A 22046-nucleotide genomic window follows, 5' to 3' on the forward strand; every position below is an offset into this window, starting at 1 on the left:
TAAATACATATTTGATCAAATAAATGCAGCCTTGGTGAGCATAAGGGACTTTTAAAAACATGAAATAATCATGTGGCCACAGACTTTTGAATGGTAGTTTATACTACAATAAGCATTTCAAATCATATTGCTTAAGTACAGCTGAAGACCTTTCCCAGTCGACACGCATCTTTGAATCTATTCATTCTTTCTGTCTCCGTTTTCCCTCAACAGTCGAATTGTTTTGGAGATGGATGAAATGATCAAATACTTGGTCATAGTTATGACCCCCGTCAGCCTTAATAATTTGACCAGGGGCCTTTTGAACGATTACACTTTGTTTAAACGCTGAGTAGTGTATGCAAATCTTCATGCTTACAAGGCACAGATAGAGTGCCCTCTGTTGCAGATCATCAGCGGTCTGCGTAAGTCCTTCTGTGCGTTAATTCTATATTTATGTAAAACAGGGTAACTCAATTCACCTCTCACTTGTGCATTCAGCGTGAGTTCTGATATTCAGCGTCTGGGCTTTGATGAGATGGTTGACGTGTTCAGCACAAGTGTGCGGATCAGCGCTTTCGGACGTGATTTAAGGACAGCGGCAGATGATCTCAGCCGAGCAGAGAATCAAAGTGAAGGATTTCTCCTGGAAATATCTGCTTGCCGAGGATTGATTCCGAGCAGCGATCGATGAAGCTCAGATATGAGTGACCGACATTACGTTTAGACACGCAAACGTTCGGATTGCATAGATTTTCGATGCTTAAGACAGAAAAGCTGATTATAGCGGACAAACCGTCAATAAAAATGAAACAAGGCGGTCGGGTATAAGAGCACGAGATGCTTGCCGTTGAGTTTTTTTCTGAGCATTTTATACTATTTATGCTGACAACATAAACAGGCAGGCACTATATTTACAAAAGGGATACAAAAATTGGCAGAGAAAGACTGTTAACCGGAGCAGAGCCGCATGTGTGTGTGTGCGCATGTGTTCATAGATTACTTTCACTCCGCGGGAAGTGGGATGCGCACTGGCGGAAAGGGACCGAGTGTCTTTGAGATTAGCCTGAGCTAGCGTAGCTTTAGCGCTCAATGGAAGTCCCTTGGTCCTCCTTTTGGCTCGCGTTCAAACGAACTTAATTGATTTGCGAAAGCAATTATGGCTAGGTTTATTTAGTTTGGAGGAGAGTTATTATTCAAAATTGATCAAGCACAGCCTTCAAATAAAACGGGTTCTTTTAAAATAACAGCAATTCCGGCTGCGGTCTGAAATTGCTCTCTGTTTGCTCATTAGCTAATCCCAATCTAGAGCTCAGTTTAATTTGTGGACAAAAGCCATCGATAGCTGTTTCCATCGGAATTAACTTTGCACATTCTTGAAATTTGGTCTCTGTTGCTTTCTCAGGAAAGGCAAGGAATGTTTTACCATGAATTTGTTTTATCATGAACATGTGATTGTCTCACAATCAATCTCATAAGAGGAAAATAAGGGAGACAGGGGCTAGTTGCCAGGCTTTTGGAAATGAAACATATAATTGGAATACAGTTGACCTTTTGTATAGCGTGACATGTTTTTACAATACATGGGGTAATGTCACAATGAAAGCTGGCAATAAACAAAAAATATGGTGTTTACATGACAACGATGTAGTGCGTTTTTCGAGTTCAGGCGACGTTGTCAAACCGTTCCCTGTTTACATGGATCCACGAAAATGACTAAAAGTTGGCTATTATATTTACCTATAGATTGAACACGTAATACACATGTGCATGATGTCACTCTTTTCACAAATTATTATTTTTTTTTTTTTAGTTTACACGGAGACGATAACGGTATTGTTTTCAAAATCTTGACTTTAAATCACGTTTTCATGTTTCAAGTTAACAGCCGACGCACATACGTTTTTTTTTTTTTTTTGTAAACGGTATGGCGTAAATGGTCCCTTTAACAGCTAAACAATTAGGAAACAAAAAAACTATTAATGAAAATGGTGATCTAATAAAAGTTACAAATAAATGTTTTGGCCAACAAATACATGAATCAATTTTATAACATTTAAAACATGTGACAAACCCAGCTTGACAAACACACTTGTCCCGAGATAATAGTAAAAAAAAAAAAGAAATCTGTTCAAATCTACTTTTATTACATAGTTTTAATGTGTTATTTAACTTTTTGTTCATTTGTTACCCAAAAGCCACACACACACACACACACACACACTAAACAAATGAAATGTTTGATACATACAAAAGCCATTGCTACAGAATTTAATTAATCATATATGCCTTTGTGACAATTAGCCTCGGCCTCCCCTGTAAAGAACATGAACGTTTTTTTTTTTTTTTCAGTCCCTTTTCAAATAAAGGCTAAGCTATCAGTCAGAAGGTTTCCATAGCAAGATCACAAGTTATCTGCAATACTAAAACCTTGGTCCCAATGCAAGCCAAAATCTAAATGAATCTTTTCATGATAGCCTTAAGAAATTCCTCTCAATGCTTCTGAGGATATGTCTATCGCTTCTGCGTGTCATTGTGTCTGGGCAGTAGAGCAGAGCAGTGTTAGGCCAAACTCAATCTGCTCCACTTTAATGAAGGAACGCTTTTCAAAGCTCACGGCTCTATTGATGAATGAAATCTGATGCAATTATCTCCGACAGGTAAAATGACTCATGAGTCCTAGATTCAAACGGGAGAGCCATGTTTAAGTAAACTTTTGGAGGATACATTTTTTTTCTGTTTCGTTTTTTTTTACTGCCGCTTTAAATCGTTGTTTTGGCTCTCAATCCTTTTGTGGCGTCTTTAGAGCCTCATAAAGCTGTGAGTCCTTTGTGAAATTTAATGGAATACTGAAATAAAGCAAGCAGCACATTAATGCTCTTTGTGCAGGATTATAGATGATGTGTTTGTTTATATGAGAACAAATAAGTTCCAATGCGACAATTGCATTATTGTTCATTCTGGTGCAACTTTTGTGCATTATACTTGACAACATCTTTAACAGTAAACATCTTTCTCTGTAACACTTTAGGTCAATGATCATGGTCCGGTTTAGACATTCTACTAACTATAAGTAACTTTGCAACTACATGTCAACTAACTCTCATCAGAGGATTAGTAGACTGTCTGCTTAATATCTGCTAACACTTTATTGTGATGCTCCCAACAGACATTCCACTGACTATAAGTAACTTTGCAACTACGTCAACTACAAACCCGAACCCCACTACCCATAACCTTAACATAACAGTCTATTAGTACTCTAAGAGAGTTAGTTGACATGTTCTTATATTAGTAGAATGTCTAAAGTGGACCATCAAAATAAAGTGCATCCTCTTTCTCTAGTGGTCATTTATTTGTATACTTTATTTTTTTTTTTTGCATGAATTCAGCGCTAAATGCAAATTACCATAACATAGAGTATATTTAGCCTAGCAAAATAAAAATAAAAAATAAAATGCTTTTGTTTTTGATGCCAAAGTTTGGGCGTCCAATCAAACTCTGTATAATTTTCCTATCAATTCCTCTGTCACTTAGCAAACTTAAACAGAAGCCAACATGATCAGTTTGGATGATATGAGGATGAAATTATTTAAATTTGTGAGAGAAAAAACAATACTACTACAATTTGGTTTAATCGTACTGTATCGAGCCAACATGTGATATGCAATATCAAATCTGCGTCCTGAAGAAAAATCAAGTCAGAACCATTTAATCTTAGGGCAAAAGGGGCAATTGCATCAGTTAACCAACAGGTGGTGCTATGCATTTGTTTTTGCCCTTTAAATCTAGTGACGCATCAGACTACAGGGATCCAAGGATAGCTCATTCATCGCAGCTTTTTAAAGGGTAACTGCATCAGTTATATCTGCAGACGCTGTTGCCGTTGGCCTTAACTGATATAAATAATATTTACGACATGTAAACAACACTGAACGATGCCTGCAGCCTGCAGAGCCACAGAACAGGGGTTTGGCGGTGTTCTAAAAGCTCAGAGGGGACATTGATCTATTGGTTTGAGGATTGCTGTCTGCCCCGCGTGCCCGGTTCACAACCACATCTCTTTCTGTGCCTGTTTATTTATTTATCTCTGTCTAGACTCCTTCTCTACCTTTCAACATCAAACCTTACTGCTTTTTATTGCTTTTTTATTTTTTCCTGAGTATGTGGTCTGGTGGTCAGTATGTACCTGTTTTTACATTTCTCCCTCTCTTCCTCCGTCGTTGGAGGAATTGGCATCCCCTGTGGGGACGGACGGGCTCTGGGTCTCTGCATGAGTCCACACAGACAGTGATTTGATGGATACTGCAGTACATAATGTGGTCTATAGAGAGGCAATGAGCACTGCGGGCACATCAGCCTGGTATTCAGCCTCTCCCCACGCCACACAAAATCAGTGCTGTTATCCTACCCTCGCATTTCACACTTTACAGCATCTCATCAGGCCAAAACTACCAGAACGTTTGGAAGTCAAGGCAAGAATAGACTTCCAGTGACTTGCTAGCCGTGGGAAAGTTGAAAGCGTATTTAATGTTTACTCACTTGGGCATTTACTCATCCAAATCTTATTTTCTTTCTAAAGGCTGTCAAGCTCCAATAATAGCACTTTTTGAAGTCTGCTGAAGCCAGATAACATGTGATATATGATATGTGCCATCTCTTGTTGAAAATCCCCTCCGCCATAGCTCTCATTTATCATAATTAGTGCCTCTAATTCCATTGAGCCAGGTTTAAAGTTAGCACTGTCATACAACACATTTCTGTGACCGATTGTAACTTGACACAAGTAAGCAAAGTAAATAAGACCTCTGAAACGGCATAAATCAGTGGTTCTGAATTGTTGTTGTTTTCTTCCAAAATCACATATTACACATATTTTACACATATAGTACTATAGTACATTTTTATATTATTATTTTATTTGAAGCATATAAGGGTAAAAGTTATTTATTTAATCTTGAGATACTATACATCATTACAAAGATCAGTCTTGATATTCAGTTTTTATCTGATTTATTATAACAGACTTATATAGTGATAGTAATTTCTTAAATTTTGTCAGGATATATGCAAAATTGTAATTCATGCCTTCATGCCTCAAAGATATTTAATCCATGCCTTTATTATGAAATATGAGCCCTTTAGAATATATCCACTGATATATATATACTCTGTTAAATGATTTTTAGGAAGATTATTGGAGTAGGTTTTACAAGAAAACACAATTTCAGTTTAATGTTACTTGCCATTTCTTCGTAATTGTTTGCTAAATGTATTAGCAATTTTCTGAGTGAAAATGGTTCCAAATTAAATACAAAACGTTTTTTTTTCCAGTGTAGAACGTGACTTTTATAAATGGCAGAAGGAATGCATCTCTCTCTCTCTCTCTCTCTCTCTCTCTCTCTCTCTCTCTCTCTCTCTCTCTCTCTCTCTCTCTCTCTCTCTCTCTCTCTCTCTCTCTCACACACACACACACACACACACACACACACACACACACACACACACACACACACACACACACACACACACACACACACACACACACACACACACACACACACACACACACACACACACACACACACACACACAGTTTATACTGTACAAACTGTATATTTTATCCATTACACTAACCCTAGCCCAAAACCTACCCAACATAGCAAGTGTTCTGCATTTTTACATTTTCAAAAAAACATCACTTAGTATTATTTATAAGCTGTTTTCCTCATGGGGACCAAAAATAGCCTCACAATGACAATGATTTTGGATATTGCCATCTTTGTGGGGACATTTTGTCCCCATAATATAGGGTTCTCCAGGCCAACACACACACACACACGCTTCATACCAGCTTTTTTATTCTTCATGCTGTATGTGCAGCTGAGCCATGGCTCCTTTGAGTTTTGCACTACAGAGCGTTATCAATTATTTATCAGCATGCATAATTCACAGTACATCCCTGCTCTACACTGAGGAGGCCTTACAATCTCTCCCTCGCTCTTTCCAAAAGCCCCCTCCAAAACCTCCTTTTCTGTCTCTTTTACTTACTCTTTCTTTCCCCCCTTTCCTCAAATCCTGGCCAATTCTCTTGCCTTCTATCCCCTGTCAGGATCCGTTTTTCTTTCTGTCCTCACCCGAGTCACTCTTTTCAACCTCTCCCGCTCTTCCATCCTGCTCCTGTGTTTTTCATACGGTCTTATATTAACGTCTTATCTTCTGATTTCACTGTCACTCCACTCCTCAAGATGCATGTCCTCCCTCTTTCTTTGGCAACACAGAGAATCAAATGTTGACTTCCTTGTTGGTTTAGTAAAGATGTCCGCTCTTCCGCTTTCAAATATCTGTATCAGAAAGAATTCTGTTGGATTCATCTCGGCTGTTTAGTGGTTGTTTCAACTGTTGTCGCACTGCAGGGGTTTGTCAAAGTTCATTCACACCCTCACTCATAACATCTCATCAAGCCCACAGTGATACATTCTGTTCCAGTAACTAACCTAGTAAGCTGCCATTGTTTGCATCATTGAGGATTATTCCCAATGCAAATATTGTTTCATACCGTACATAACTCTGCGAGGAATTGTGAGTAGCACATTTGTAATATTTAAATCATTTTAAACTGACAATTTCACAGGAACTCTGTGTGATCACAGATAATTGAGAAGTTTAGTAAATGATTAAATATATAACTAAAATTAATTATGGAAAAATGTTGATAAAAGCTGTTTTAAGTGATTGCAAACGATATTAAAATCGATTGTAAAGCGACATGATTTGAGTATACGAGTATTGACTATTTAATAAGTATGCTTAAAATGAATTAAATTAGGAAATATGTCGATCATTTTTGAGATTTAAATGATTTCTTATGTGCACTTATGTATATTTGTGTGCACTGTATTTATGCTTCATAAAACATCCTGTTTTATTGCTCTCACGTAGACTGTATTGAAATCGATTGTGAAGTAAAAAGTGACTAAGTAATTAAAATGAAGTAAAGGCACACTAAGCAACGCCTGACCCTCTAGTGGTTAAAAAACAAAACTGCATGCATTTTATGGAAGAACATTGTTTTGGTTGTGCTTCGGAATATGGTTATCCTGCTGCTCATAAAACATGCATTACAAGGCTTAAGAGATGTAACCAGTTCAGATGGAAAGGAACTCGAGCTGACTAGCTGAAGATGTTACTGTAACTTTACCCATCAATAGACACGGTACTTCCTCGAAAATACATTCCAGCTCAGCGCTATAATGAAATGACCCTTCACACAATAGATAATGCTTTACAACAAACTCTGTTGGAGACCTACATATGATGATTTATCTCTTCAAATAAATACCTTACTCACCTGTTGAGTTATAATAACACCATCTCTGCGTCGCTGTTACAACATTTCAAATCCATCAGTTCTCGCCATCTCTGAAAGGCCAAGCCAATGTTGGTTCTTGTTTTATTCCGAGTTCTGTCGTGTTCTCTTTTTGCCAGCAGACTCTCCTCTGTTCGGCATTTCCAGATCAAAGTAGCCAGAGTGACGCATGTACACAATTTCCTGCGAAAACCATCCCGACAGGTCTAAAATATAAACACTTATCACAGACCTACCATAGTGAATCAGGGTACGACAAAAACACGTTTTAAAAGAAGGATTTATAATGTATTGACATTTATAATGTTTGTATTTTGTAAAAACACAGAGTTGCTGCCTATGAGTGTTTCAAAACTTCCCTTATGAGGTTCAGTTTCAGTTATACGGTTTTCTTAGAAGGTTCTGCCTGTGTAAGCAGCTCACTGGCTTTTCTGTAATCTGAATGCATATTAGAGTCGGACCTGAAAGTTTGACATCTTCATATGACGTCTATTAAAAAGAGTTTAAGAATACGTTTACGTGATACTCGTTCAATGTCTCTCAACATAAAACGAAATGCATATCGTTTTTTTTTTTTTTCGTTTTTTTTTTCTCGATAGTCTAAGAATCCTTGAAGGACACAACTTCATTGAAATCCCCTCGGCAGGAACACAATCAATTGGACACGTTTCATGATCAAACGGTGCATTTCATCTATTTCTGCTCTACCCATGCCTTGATCTTTTGCACTTTGGTGCTCCTTACAAGATAAGTGACGTCTCATTCATGTAATACATGCAGTTTCATTTTCATTTCCTTCTCTGCCCTTAACCCATGATCTGAAGGCTTCCTCTCTGACGGTTGAGGCATTCCCGGGTTGTGTCCCTCAGGTGGGCGGGGGTTCGCCTCTGTGTGCCCCTGTGGGTCGCTTCTGGAGACTCAAGGACCCTTCGGCCCACCTCCCTTCATCTTCCCTCATCCCCATTGGTGGTTTTGTTGGTGTTTGCAGTGCATGGGCTGTGGGAGGACTGGTCTTCCTGGAGCTTGTGCTCAGTCACGTGTGGCCGAGGCTCTCGGACCCGGAGCAGGATCTGTGTGCTCCCCCAGCATGGAAGCAAGGCCTGTGGAGGGCCCGAGGTGCAGACCAAACTCTGCAATATAGCTGTGTGCCCCGGTTAGTACTAATCTCCATTTCCTCATCTGCCACTATTCTCTCTCTTTTCTCTACTTCAACTCTAAAGTGCATTCTGCCTATTATCACAGTGGGTCTCATTCACCAATGATTGCGTAGGTGTTCTTATTATTGTGTTATTGTTCTTATTACTGTATTGTGTTCTTATTGTAGGTGTGCAGAAAAGGTTATTATAGATCAGACTATAATGCATGTTGTTTTTATTAAGTAAAATAATAATAATAGTTCAAAGTAAATAGTAAAATAAATAATTGTTGTAAGCACAGGTGAGACCACCTGCAACATTTAACATTTTTGTGTGTTTTTATAAATGATAAATTATGTAATTATAAATAATTTATCATTATGATTATTATTAAATGTTGTTGAGTACACTCTAAAAAATGCTGGGTTGTTTCAACCCAATTTTGGGTAAAATATGGACAAACCCAGCCGTTGGGTTACATTTTTACATTACATTTTTAACCCAACGTTTGGGTTTGTCCATATTTTACCCAAAATTGGGTTGAAACAACCCAGCATTTTTAAGAGTGTATATGTGGTTTGAGTTGATTTTATCCTTAATTTAATGGGAAATTAAAGTATAGACTATGATTTACAGGGTTTTGAATAATTTAGTTATTCAATCTACAAAATGATTTGTAATATACCATAATAATGTAATGTAATATTATATTGTAATTTTATAACAATACATTTGTTTATTTTATGGAAATATTAATAATAGTAATTTTTGATTATTTTGTTTAATATTCCCAAATTTTGAAAAAACATTATTTTTTTTTAAATCATGACAGGTTTTATGCATAAGATTTAGCATGTACACAGTTTGAGAATGAGACCCAGTGTGTTCTGTCTTCTGGACTCCTTTGACTTCCCTATTCTTTACCCTTTTTCTCTGTTGTGCATCTTCTCCTCTCTTGTCTCTCTATTCACATGTCTTTTTCTGTCTGACCTTTCCCTTTCCTTCCTGTGTGCCATCCTCACCGCCTCGAGCTTCACCCCAGTCTGCTTGTTTCACATCGGTCTCTCTCACCCTCCTGTTCTGTCTCCGTGTGAAGGGCGCTCGAGCTCTGTGTTGTCTGCTCTCTCTCTCTCCGCAGCCATGCCTCATAGGTTCCTCCAGATTTCATTCATTCATGATGCCAGTCTCCAGGTTTTTTTGGCTGAAGTGCTACTCAAATGGGGGCTCGGCTCAAGCTAATGGGAATCCTAGATGATCCAATCACATGTGTCCGCACCTGCTGGGGTTTGTTGTTTCTTCTACAGCACCGCTCCGGTCTTGGCGAACAAAATTAGTTATTATCCCAATGAGATGAGCAATAAATCATTTGTCTGGTACATTTCAATTCATTTTCAGTTTGAACAGTCGTTCCTACCTGGAGTTGAAGACCTCCATTAGTCTGACAGTTGAAGAGTTAAGGGTGACAGCCAATCACTGTGATTGTCTTTTATTTGAGGAGGCACAAATGAACAGCTGGGCCAGTCCTGCCGAGCGCTTTTGACTGACAGTGATTACACCCTGTCAGAGAGCAGATCTTCCACCTGTTCTCACCTACCAAAAGGCATCCATGTGTAAAATACATTTCACCCTCTTAATATTCAATTGCGTTCATGGGTGTCAACTGACGTGTAATCCACTGATATCATTTAAGTCAACATGGGATAAGTCATCGTAAAATACCTTGTCCCGGGTCACTGTAAATGATGGTTGGCTGTTGTGAATGTCAATGGATGTCTTGTAAACATGGGTGTGTTTTCTCCTGCATTACTTCAGCTCTATTTGAGTCTATGATTACAGTGATGGTTTGCTTCTCCATGATCAAAGTGTGAGCAATTTCAATTCCAGCGTATTCGTCAGACCGTTTTTGTAATTTACTCCTCTTAATTAATGTTTGCTTATGGTAAGAGATGGTACTGTATAAGAGACGGTAGAGTAGTCTTGTAAGGGGATAGTTGTTTTATTTTGAAGTAGCATATGCTGATTGTCCTCATTAAAATTGTGTTTAATTAAAGTGTTTCTAAATGTTTTGCTTATAGGAAGTTGTTTTCTCAGATGATTTTCAGAAAGAACTCTATTGGCTCATTAGAGGAATGCATTTTAGGACATATTTTTTTATGAAAGTTTGTCATTAAGAAAAAAAAAAGTTAGACAGATCTTTTAGAAGTTAACAGAGAGCAAATGTAAGTATTTTTTTATCTGAAAGTATTAAAAATAATATATATTTTTTTATCCGAAAATCAGTAATCTGAAATTATTTTTTACAATATGTATTATTATTTAAAAGAATGATTATGGAAACATTTATTATTACTATTATCAATTATTGTTTTTATTATTATACAAATATAAAGTTCAAAAGAACAGTATTTATCTGAAATAGAGAGCTTTTTGTTTACAAGTTTGGGGTCAATAAGGATTTATTTATTTATTAAGATTTCTATTTCAGATAAATACTGTGTTCAACATTCATAATAATAAATGTGTTTTTTAACAGAAAATCAGCATATTAGAATGATTTCTGAAGAATCATGTGACTGAAGACTGGAGTATTGATGCTGAAAATTCAGCTTTGATCACAGGAATAAATTGCATTTTTAAACATTTAAATAGATAACATTCAAATAGAAATTTGTAAAAATATTTCGCAATATTACTAGTTTTGCTGTATTTTGGATCAAATAAATGCAGCCTTGGTGAGCAGAAGAGATTTCTTTTAAAAAGATTTATAAATATATGTCTGATCTAAAAACTTTTGAATGTCTATATATATTCCATAATTCTGAAATTAAATTAAGAAAGAAATTAAGTAAAAATAGTCATGTTCTCAACTTACCACAAAAGGGAATAAGGGATACATTTTTTTTAAATGTTGTAATTGCCAAAAAAAAAGTGTTTACTCAAATGATTGCTGTTCCTACATTTTTTATTTATTTATTTTTTTGCTTTAATGGACAAATACACAAACAGTTTATTATAATACACTGCATCAGCAGCTTGTCTACAAATTTGTCAGACTCAGATTAAAATGCAACATGCTGAATGTCAAAATTATAAAACATTGCTGAACCTTCCATTTGATTTATCAACAAGCTCATCAGTTTATGTTATTCAGCTAAAATATATTTAAGAAAAAGTATAAGCCATAATAAATAAGATCAAATATAGAACAGAAATAAGACATTAAAGTAAAGGAACACGGCCCAGAATTCCTACAGCTGCAACCATGGACACGCAGATGCATCTGTTTGTTTGTGTGTGTGTGTGTGTGTGTGTGTGTGTGTGTGTGTGTGTGTGTGTGTGTGTGTGTGTGTGTGTTTATGTCTTGCAAGCAAGGGATACTCAAAGTATTCATTTGGTGTGCTGAAGTCAGTGTTATTACTTTAATTATACAGTGGATTTCTCTCTCCCTTTCCCTTAATGTTCTTGTGATGTAAAAGTGAGGTGCCATAAATGCTCATCTGTGTTTGTTGGGTTTGAGCTGCAGCTGCTGTCTCTCCTGGCAACCACAATATGCAGGATCTCTCTCCTCATTGGCCGCTCGTTTTATGAGCGATGATGAGTCCAATACTCTCATGGAGGCGTAGACAGACAGGCCGCATTTATCCATGTTTATTGAGTTTGTGAGGCTTTAGAATATTATTATTTATCATGCACTTGCTTTGAGACACATATCCTCCATGATCTCAGACAGAGAATGCAGCTGCATCTGATTTTGCTTTGCTATGTCATACCAACATTTAAAGAGGTCCTATTATGCCCCCCCCCATCATTTATCATAGCTTGTCAAATTTGCCCCTTTTTGGGTGCGAACAAAAATCCGCCGTTTTTGTGTGTGTCACTTTAAATGCAAATGAGCAGCTGATCTCCGCCTTTTACACAAGTTGACACAGTTCCCTGAGACAGCTGTGACATTTGTTGGTCAAAATACCACAAGGATGAAGCCTGAGCGATGCTTTGCTCGAACGTTTGCTCGAGCGGCGCCGTGGGTGGTAACGTGCAGATTATGGGGCGGCAATATTATAATAAGATCCCCTTCCTACGTCGGAAAAGGAGCGAAATCTGATCGGCTTATTATTTTTTGACATGCTGACAGAGAAAGGCTTACCAAAACAAAGTTACTTTGTTGTTATTTCTCACGTTTTCTCGGTTGGTCAATGCACCGGGCACCCAATTATAGCACTTAAACACGTAAAAGTCAGATCAATAATTCCTGACCAAGACACATGCAAAATGAAGGAGGCGAAGGCTGGTTGAGTTAGTTAGTAGTGTGTTGAAATTGGCGGGTATGGTAAGGGGCGTGACATTTCCGAAATATGCTTGAAGCGGTCGACCAATCACAACACACTGACCCAGCCGACCAATCAGAGCGCATTGCTCTTTTCAGAAGGAGGGGTTTAATTGAGACAGGAACTGCACAGAGAGTTACCAGAGAATGTCTAATAAGGGGAGAACTGCCACTCTCAGTAAACTTCCAGCTTCTGAACTGGTTGCAGTTCCACTCTGGCTCCATATGAGGGCGCTCACAGGACGAGTGCAGAATGAATGGAGGTCTATGGAGCTATACCCCTCTAAATCCACTTTTCTCAAGATATAATTTTTTGTCTAGTAATTTGAATGTTGTATTCGAAAGGAGATGCAAAGAAATTACACATTGCTGGGTGTTAGATTTTTTAGAGTCACTTATTTGCTTTAAAACGTCTTTTAAAATGTCAATGACGTCATACACATCGTACGACCAGAGATACTGCTTTACGGCAATCCTTCAGTCACTTTGGTGCTTTCGCACTCTGCACTTTCTTTTCTCTCGAGGCATCGACAACACAGCTGACACAGGAAAATACACGTGCTGGAAGAGTGTTTGCTAGAAGACATTCTGGTCCCGCTTCGGATGCCACGATGCCATCAAGCGGTATCTCTGGTCGTAATCAGTCCTTCACTGACCAATCAGCGTTAGCAGAATGCTACCGTGTTATGGGCAACAACAACTCAACCTGTAAGAAATCGAAAGGACATAAGTACTCGTTCATTCAACTTTCGACCTATAACCCATGTTGAACTTGCAAAACCTACAATCACATCTGAGATTTCTCAACGGCAGTCGGGTGAATGAGACAAATTTAGCCGTCTAGCTCCATAGACTCCCATTCATTTTGCACTCGTGCGATCGCCACCAGTGGAACTCTGGTGGAACTGCAACAAGGTCAATTGTTTTTTGAACAATCAAGAATGAAAATCTATTGTAGTAGACCTCAATAACAAAATGGCAAAATAGGTCCCCTTTAAAGAGGTTATTTTTTTATATAAAAGTATTAAACAAATATTGTGTTTTTTCACACTTTATAATAATATGCAGTTATGTGGGTGTGCATTTATGTGTCTGTAGTATATGTGTATATATACTACTTGTCTGTCTGTTTGTACTACACCAATCCCTTTGGAACTATCTTTAGGTCACGGTCTTGTGGCTACTTTGAAGTGATGTAATACTGTACATTTTTCTAAGTTTGACGAGCATCTGCTTTGACAGAGCAAAGTTGACACGGGCATTTTCGTTCATCATGTGCTCTGTCTTCCTTGGAACCCATTAGATTGAGAGATAATTTGATTTCAGTTCATACCATCAATCAAACCGAGATACTCTTGGATGAAATATGCATCCCCCCCTTCACACACACACATTTAAATAAGATAAAAGTGATATTAGAGGTTAATATGCACAGATTCTGAAATTGCTGCAGAAAGTCAAAAGACGTAACTTCCCCCCTACTGTGAAATAGATAGTGCATACTAGAACGCATTCATTATATAAACATAAAGGCATAAGATTAATGCCATCATTTGATGGATGATGTTTAAGCATAATTCTTACTTTCGAACATAATGAATATGTGTCCATCGAGGCATGTAGACCTTCTAATGTTTTGCAAAGGATCTTGGGATACTTGAAGTGAAACATTTAATAGTTCGGAATAGTGACATGGACTTATGAAAGGGCTTCATAAGCGACATGCTCCTCCCCCCCGTATGTATTATTATTTATTCACATAGAACTTCACCATGAATCTCATTAATCAAGCAAGAAATAGTCACTGTATGATCCCTGGTTTCATTCATTATGCAAAATATCTTATATTCATTTTGTTGTAGTTGCCGGTCAGAGAGACCGATATGAACTTGGACAGAGCCTGTGTTCGTATGAACAAATTATGTAAAATACATGTGCTTGCTGCTTTTTTTTATTTATTCACAGAATAATAATTAATAGTAATCAGTAGAATAATGAATTTTTACTCAACATTTGTCCCGTGAGAAATTAAAAGCTGAAACAGTTGCAATATGCATCTGTCAAACGGAAATAAATTGTTATCATCAGAGTGTGGTTTCTCATAAATTTCTGCACTAATGTTATCAAACCCTCTATTTAACTTCATGTGCTTTAATATTTGTCTCAGTGGTCCATCTCTCTTTAATTAATTAAACAAAATGACTGGTCTTCTCCGAAACCCATTAGACTGCAATTTTGAAGAAAAAAAAGAACGTGTCACTCGGATCACCTTTAATGTGCAGGTCAGGGTTTGCATTGTAGTTTAATGTTCGCTGATGAAGAGGTGATCTTAAAAAACATTTTTCAATATAGGATTTTAAGTTGAAATAGCGGGTGGAAATAAATTAGTGAATGAAATGTATGATGTCATTTCTGTTATATATGTGACCTGGCAAATTAAACTATATGTAGGAGTCAATATATTCAGTGACTGTTTCTATCAGCCAATTTCCTTCTTTCTTTTTTTTTTTTTGATTGCAGTGAATGGTTTTTAAAGGCTATTACAAATTATATGAGGATTTTTTTCCCTAATTCAAACATTTTACTTGTTTCCAAGAACAATTTTTAAAAAGTGTATTTTTTACTGAATCTTGTACATTTTGTTGCCTTGTATGTTGTAATAAAAAACTATCTATCTATCTATCTATCTATCTATCTATCTATCTATCTATCTATCTATCTATCTATCTATCTATCTATCTATCTATCTATCTATCTATCTATCTATCTATCTATCTATCTATCTATCTATCTATCTATCTTGTACATTTTGTTGCCTTGTATGTTGTAATAAAAATCTATCTATCTATCTATCTATCTATCTATCTATCTATCTATCTATCTATCTATCTATCTATCTATCTATCTATCTATCTATCTATCTATCTATCTATCTATCTATCTATCTATCTATCTATCTATCTATCTATCTATCAGAATAAGTATGTTGTCATCTATCTCTCAGGTTTGTATCAGGGTAAGTGAGCATCATTGTAACCAACTACAATGTCAAATACTACAGACATACACAGACCCCTGCTGTACCCCGTCTCTCTCTCTCTCTGTCTCTCTGTTTGATCGCCCGATTCCTGTTTGTTTCCGTCCCTCACTTCTACGTCCTCCTCTTCTCTTCCCTGTCCTTCCTCCTCTCCGGTCTTATTGTGTTCTGACCTCCACATCTCTCCCTGTGGTTGTGTTTGCAGTGGAGGGTCAGTGGTTGGACTGGGCGGTCTGGTCCCAGTGCTCTGTGTCGTGTGGCCCGGGCACTCAGCAGAGGCAGCGGCGCTGCAGTGTGTCGGTTCACGGCTGGGCGGAGTGTAAGGGGCCGCATGCCGAAACTCGCGAGTGCACCAACCCGTCTTGCGGGGGTAAGTTTCTCACTGGTGGGCTTACTCTTAAATTGACAGCTAGTTTATGTGCACAGCTGCAATTTGTTTGCTGTCATGGTCTAATTAATTGCAGTGAACGCTCTGAATTGTCTGTGGTCCCAAACCACAGAGACTTACCGGTCTGCACTGCACAGACACGCTGCTGTGTCAGCATATGCCAGCTAGCACCCCTGATAATAATTAATAAGCGGAAATTAGCTTCATGCAGGTGCTTTATGACTATGTTCACACTGTAGCTATTTATGGTTGTGACTTCGCTTCACAGTCGTTGTTTCACTCTAGTTGTCTGTGTCCAATCTAGTATATCAAAACTGCAGTGATGGCCATTGACTCGTCTCCTCTCATGATGTGGAGTGTCATATGTGTTCCTTGTTTTCTTGGTCCTGTGCAGGTGGAGGGAACTGGGGTGCTTGGAATCACTGGAACTTGTGCTCCAAGACGTGTGACTCCGGTTGGCAGCGTCGGTTCCGTATGTGTGAAGGCACGGGAATCCAGGGTTACCCTTGCGATGGCTCCGGAGAGGAAGTGCGCTCCTGCAATGACAAGAAGTGCCCAGGTGTGTGTGTATGCTCAAAACACGTCTTTTATTTCCTCTTCGCTCCTTCTTTTTTTCTATGATTTCCTGTACAGAGCAACTCACTCTCCAAGCCATTTATAAGTCTGCCTTGCACATATGGGATGGTCCGATACAATGAATAAGTGACAAATAGTGGTCCATGATTTGTTTGTTTGTTTAATTTTTCTTTTACATTTGACACTAAAATTATTTATTTATGTATGTATTTGTTTGTTTGTTTATTTGTTTATTTATTTATTTATTTTCAATGTTCGTGGTTGGTAAGATTGTTTTTGAAAGGCTGCAATTATTTGATGAAAATATAGTGTGAAATTTTTTGTTTGTGGAATATTATTACAATTTAAAATAACTGTTTGTGAACTGTGATACAATTTTTTCAGAATATTTTGACGAATAGAAAGTTGAAAAGTACAGCGTTCTGAGTAAAATTGTTAATTTATTTATAAAACCCAAACTTTTGAACGGTGGTGTGTGTTAGAGAAACTATTATCCAACATAAAATACACATCCACCGATGTACACTTTTTTTTAAACATCATGTATTTAACAGTCTTGATTTTTTTAAATATCTAGCTAATATCCAATATCATATTGAATTAATCTCTTGAATTGATATTTAATTCATTTATTGTATGTAATGGAAAAAAATGGCCAAATTCATAATATTTATCTGCATCTAACATTCTTTGCACAACCATGTTACAACTGCAAGATATTCAACCCATTAAAATGATTCAAAATAACAACAACAACAAAAACACTCCTTAAAATGACACCCAAGAAGTGACATATACTGTATAAATGTATTTTAATTTCCATGTTTATTGATTTTTTATACATTTCATAACATTTCCAAATCTCTCAAATCAGGGTTTTAAGCTTACATATTTGGTAACAAGGTTGACAAAATTGGCAAACTGTGTATAAAATAAATAAATATAAAAGAATATAGCTCACTGAACATGAAGTATGATCTTGTAATGTTTGTTATCAACATACCCTGAAGCTTTTACTGGATGCCTGTTAAAAAAGAAAGAAAATAAAAAAATGTTTTTTTTTTTTTATGACTTTCAAATCCTATTTTGTACCCTGTTTGTAAAAAGTGGCCTTTGCTTTTCTCTCTCTCACTCTCTCTCTCTCCCTCCCTCTCTCTCTCTCTCATTTTCTCTCTCTCCTGCCATATTTAACATTCACTCTACTCCTTTGTTTCCATTTTTCCTCTCTTTCAATTGAGTTGGGTCATTCTTGACAGAAGGGAACTCTTGAAAGTGCTGCTATGTGTGATTTGTCATCATGTCAAGCAGAGCAGCAAACAGCAGATTTTAATAAGCACGCCTTTGACTGCAGCTTTGGGAGGCTATAGATTAAATAAATGTCAGACATTGCCGTAGAGCTTATATTGGGCACAGCGCTTTGATGGCGGCACACACTTGAAAACAAAAATCTGTCCGATAGCTTTGTCGGGCTGTATTATGTTCAGATGAAAAAGAGAAGGGTTCTTTTCTCCATCTCTCTCTCCCTCTCTCTCTCCGCTTTCAAACCAGTCTTCTTCTGTATCTCACCCCTGGGTTGTTCTCTGTTCTGAAGGAGCTTTTGAATGAGAGTTGGAGAGAGATGTGTGTTGTTGCCATCCGTGATCTCATTTTCTTAATCAGTATTTTTAACCCTTTTTTTTATCTTGAGGCATAAACCTCACTTTAACTTATGCTTAAAACAAGACAAAAATCTATCTATCATCTGTCTGTCTGTCTGTCTGTCTGTCGTTCTTTTCCTCTATCTATCTATCTATCTATCTATCTATCTATCTATCTATCTATCTATCTATCTATCTATCTATCTATCTATCTATCTATCTATCTATCTATCTATCTATCTATCTATCTATCTATCTATCTATCTATCTATCTATCTATCTATCTATCTATATCCATCCATCTATCCATCTATCTGTCAATAAACAATGGACGTTTTATTTAGCGCCAATTTGTACATGTATCCTGTAGTATCTTTTTTTTTTTGCCGGTTAACCTCTTACTTTTGGTGTATACTGTGTGCAGCACCTCACGAAATTTGTAAAGATGAGTACCAAGTAGCCATGACGTGGAAGAGAGCCTCAGCTGGAGAGACGGTATACAACAAGTGTCCATCAAATGCCACTGGTACGTTACTGCAAACATTCTCTCCATTCTCCACTTGAAGTCTGTTTGAGTCTTTTTCTCCAATAATTAGAATTCAAATCATAGTTCCCCTAGAGAAGCCGTCTCTGTCATCATCATGCCGTTCCAAACCTGTATTTATATTCAATGAAACAAAATGTTTAATAATTTGAGGAACTGCTACTTAGATCTAAATGAGAGTTATTAGTTCATATTGTTGTCCAAAATTAACCAAATAAAAAAACAAGTGTTCTGAAGCACGTGAAGAAATTAATGTCATAATTTGCTAATTATTCCAATTGATTTGATAAATTTAAGGAATTTCTCACTGATAATTTTCCCCTTGATCTAGTAATTAGTGGTGTAGCCTCTTTCTTGGTCAGTTATAAAAGATTTGCTGGTTCAAACTGTGTAAGTCACAATCCATGACCATTCTGCCCTTTAGCGGGTCTAACCCCAGCTTGTTCAAGGACGGCCGTTCCTCAAAAAAGTTTATTGTACGTTGCTTTGGATAAAAATGTCAGCTAAGTGACAAATTAGTAATAAATTAAAAAGAAAAGTTAATGATCCGAGCTTGAATAGCTTCAGCGTGTGCGCCGCCGCCTACATCACATAAAACTCTGAAAGTACAATCTAATGTTGTTTTGGCCGCAGCCAAAGACGCCATATCTAATTCATCCTCTGATACATTTGTTTCTTCTCTTACCATGACATACAGCTTTATTAAAAGATTTTATGATCAGTTAAACCACATTATAAAACTCCATCAGTGATGCAATCACTCAGCTTCCAAAACCAACATCGCACAACAGGCTCGAAATAAGTTGGTTTCCACACAGTTAATCAGCATTCAGTTTTGAAGCCCATTGAGATGAATTAGTGGTGTGTGAGAGGGAACTTAATGAGGATGTTTACAGCCCAATATGTGCCGCCACAGAAAGTTAATATAACAGTGATATCAAGACATCGCTTTAGGTGGATTGAAATGTCAGATGTTGCCGCAGAGCTTACATTGGACCCAACAAAAACATGTTCCCTTTTTTTTTGCGAGGCTTTAGATTTCGTGTCAGACATTGACATGTTGTTGTTTTGTAAATCATGACATTCTGCTGTGTTTCGTGAATGCTATATCAGAAACCTCGCTTTTTTTTTCATAAATGATTACCATTTGTCACCTTTCATGTGCCATATCATACAGCCGGTGCATTGCAGTGCCAGGCGCGACGCAAGTGTTTTATGCTAGTTTTAGCCCGACACAGTTATCATTTTCACGTCCTACGCCACGTTGTTTAAATAGCAAATGCATTTGCGCCCATTTGTGCACCCATAGGTGTGCTGGTCTGAAAACGAGGTGTGTTCAGGCGCATTGTTGCAATTCCATGTAATTCCGCCATGTGAATAGCGAATCCGCCATGGCGCGAGCGCAACTGGCTTTTAAAGGGAATGGGAGATGAGACTCTGATTGGTTTATTGCACGTTACACCCAAAACACACACAATACTCATTAAGAGAATAGGGACAACCCTTTTAGACCATGAATTCCCGTCCGAACATTTTTCCCGTCGTTAAACTAGCAAAAGTGGATTCGGACCCTAAGTGCACTTGCGCCGTGCGCTTTAGACCATGCGCTTAGATCATTAATAAAGGGCCTATAGTCTATCTGTGTTTTTTGCAAATATTCAACCAATGGAAAGTATTAAAAAGAGCTTGTGACTAAAACTCATAACTCCATTGGATCCTCAAACTGTCAGTCAAACCTCATAACTCCACTCTCCTCTATCGTTAATGAAGTTCTTGTGTGCCCTGCAAAGCTATGAACTTGTTGTTTGAATATGTACAGCATTTTCTCAACTCAAGAAACACTATATATATATATATATGTTAAGGCAAATGTTTATGTATTTGAGGAGTGTCTTAGTCTAGCATTTGCCATCGAGTCAATTTGCCAATGCTGTATTAAATAGCCCGTGCGTAGAAATGTATCTTTTAATGCACAAGATTTTGTCCAAATGAGAGAAAAAACTGAGCGCCTACATAAAAACTGAATAGCCTGAAATGTAATGTAACGTGATGCACTTCTCACGTTCTCATGACGGACAAAGCACATAGGCAATGTCCGACATTTGCTGGTCAAATGTTAGTAATATAATGACACACGCAAGTGTCTGACAGTGTATAGTATCAACTTTCTTGTTTAATTATTTTTAAAAGACAGCAATGATATTTAGTATTCTGCACTTCTCAGTTTGGTTTAAGTATTTCTAAACCTTCCAAGTGCAGTAGGAGTTTTTTTTTTTTGAGGTTATGTATGCCATTTGAGTGCAGTGTGCAATAATTCTCAGATACTAGTGGAGAAAGACACCCAAGGCGCTCAGTGATTTTTACCTAATAAAAACAGAAAGACCTAATAAATGATGTCTTTGAAGTGGGAGCGCAGAGTAGAGTGTTGAATGAGGTCACCGGCGAGCTGTAATCTATATCAACTCCACATCCCGGCCAGCACAGACTGTCATGCATGCAACCCCCCCCCCAATTCCTGCAGAGAGCGATTCGCTTGACTTTTCCGGGCTGCCTGCGTTCCCCGTGTGATTTTCAGGCCCATTTTTATTCCAGCGAGGGTACCGGGGGTGAAGCCAATGTCGGGTTTTATTGGCCGTGATCTGAATGATGCAAGTGGCAGAAACTTTAAGCAAAACTGACTTAACAGCATTGCAAAATGACATACTCAAAACAGACATTATCGAATGCCGCATCGCAGTGAAGTCTTTTCTATGAAGCGTGTGAACCTCACAGAGTACGTGTCTGTCAAACCTTGACATGCTGTTATTGTTTGTGCACAAACAGTGATAATGATCTGTTTTTTCTTCCCCTCTCCCTGTAGGATCTGCTAGTCGTCGTTGCTTGCTGGACGCTAATGGAGTTGCTTACTGGGGTCCTCCGAGCTTCGCCCGATGTGTCTCACTCGAATATAGATATTTACATTTATCTGTGAGTACATGGATGTGGATGACGTGCTGTGATGTCACAAGATGGGGTAGGATTAGATTATGAATATGAATTTGTTTATGCACCTTATC

At 37.6% G+C, this 22046-nt stretch overlaps 1 protein-coding gene across 9 annotated transcripts in view; it reads left to right on the top strand.

Moving 5' to 3' along the window:
* The window catches only part of adgrb2 (adhesion G protein-coupled receptor B2), a 303614-nt gene that overhangs the window by 159970 nt on the left and 121598 nt on the right, over positions 1 to 22046 (top strand). For 6 of the 9 annotated variants that reach the window (XM_079591890.1, XM_079591891.1, XM_079591885.1 and 3 more), the window contains exons 5-9: positions 8337 to 8501; positions 16051 to 16215; positions 16628 to 16792; positions 18871 to 18972; positions 21851 to 21957. In XM_079591890.1, the coding sequence (XP_079448016.1) occupies positions 8337 to 8501; positions 16051 to 16215; positions 16628 to 16792; positions 18871 to 18972; positions 21851 to 21957 (704 nt within the window). The remainder of the gene's footprint in view (positions 1 to 8336; positions 8502 to 16050; positions 16216 to 16627; positions 16793 to 18870; positions 18973 to 21850; positions 21958 to 22046) is intronic. The other 3 variants (XM_079591893.1, XM_079591889.1, XM_079591892.1) reach the window with 1 other exon arrangement.

This window comes from Phoxinus phoxinus, assembly GCF_949152265.1.
Source record: "Phoxinus phoxinus genome assembly, chromosome: 19".
NCBI lineage: Eukaryota > Metazoa > Chordata > Actinopteri > Cypriniformes > Leuciscidae > Phoxinus > Phoxinus phoxinus.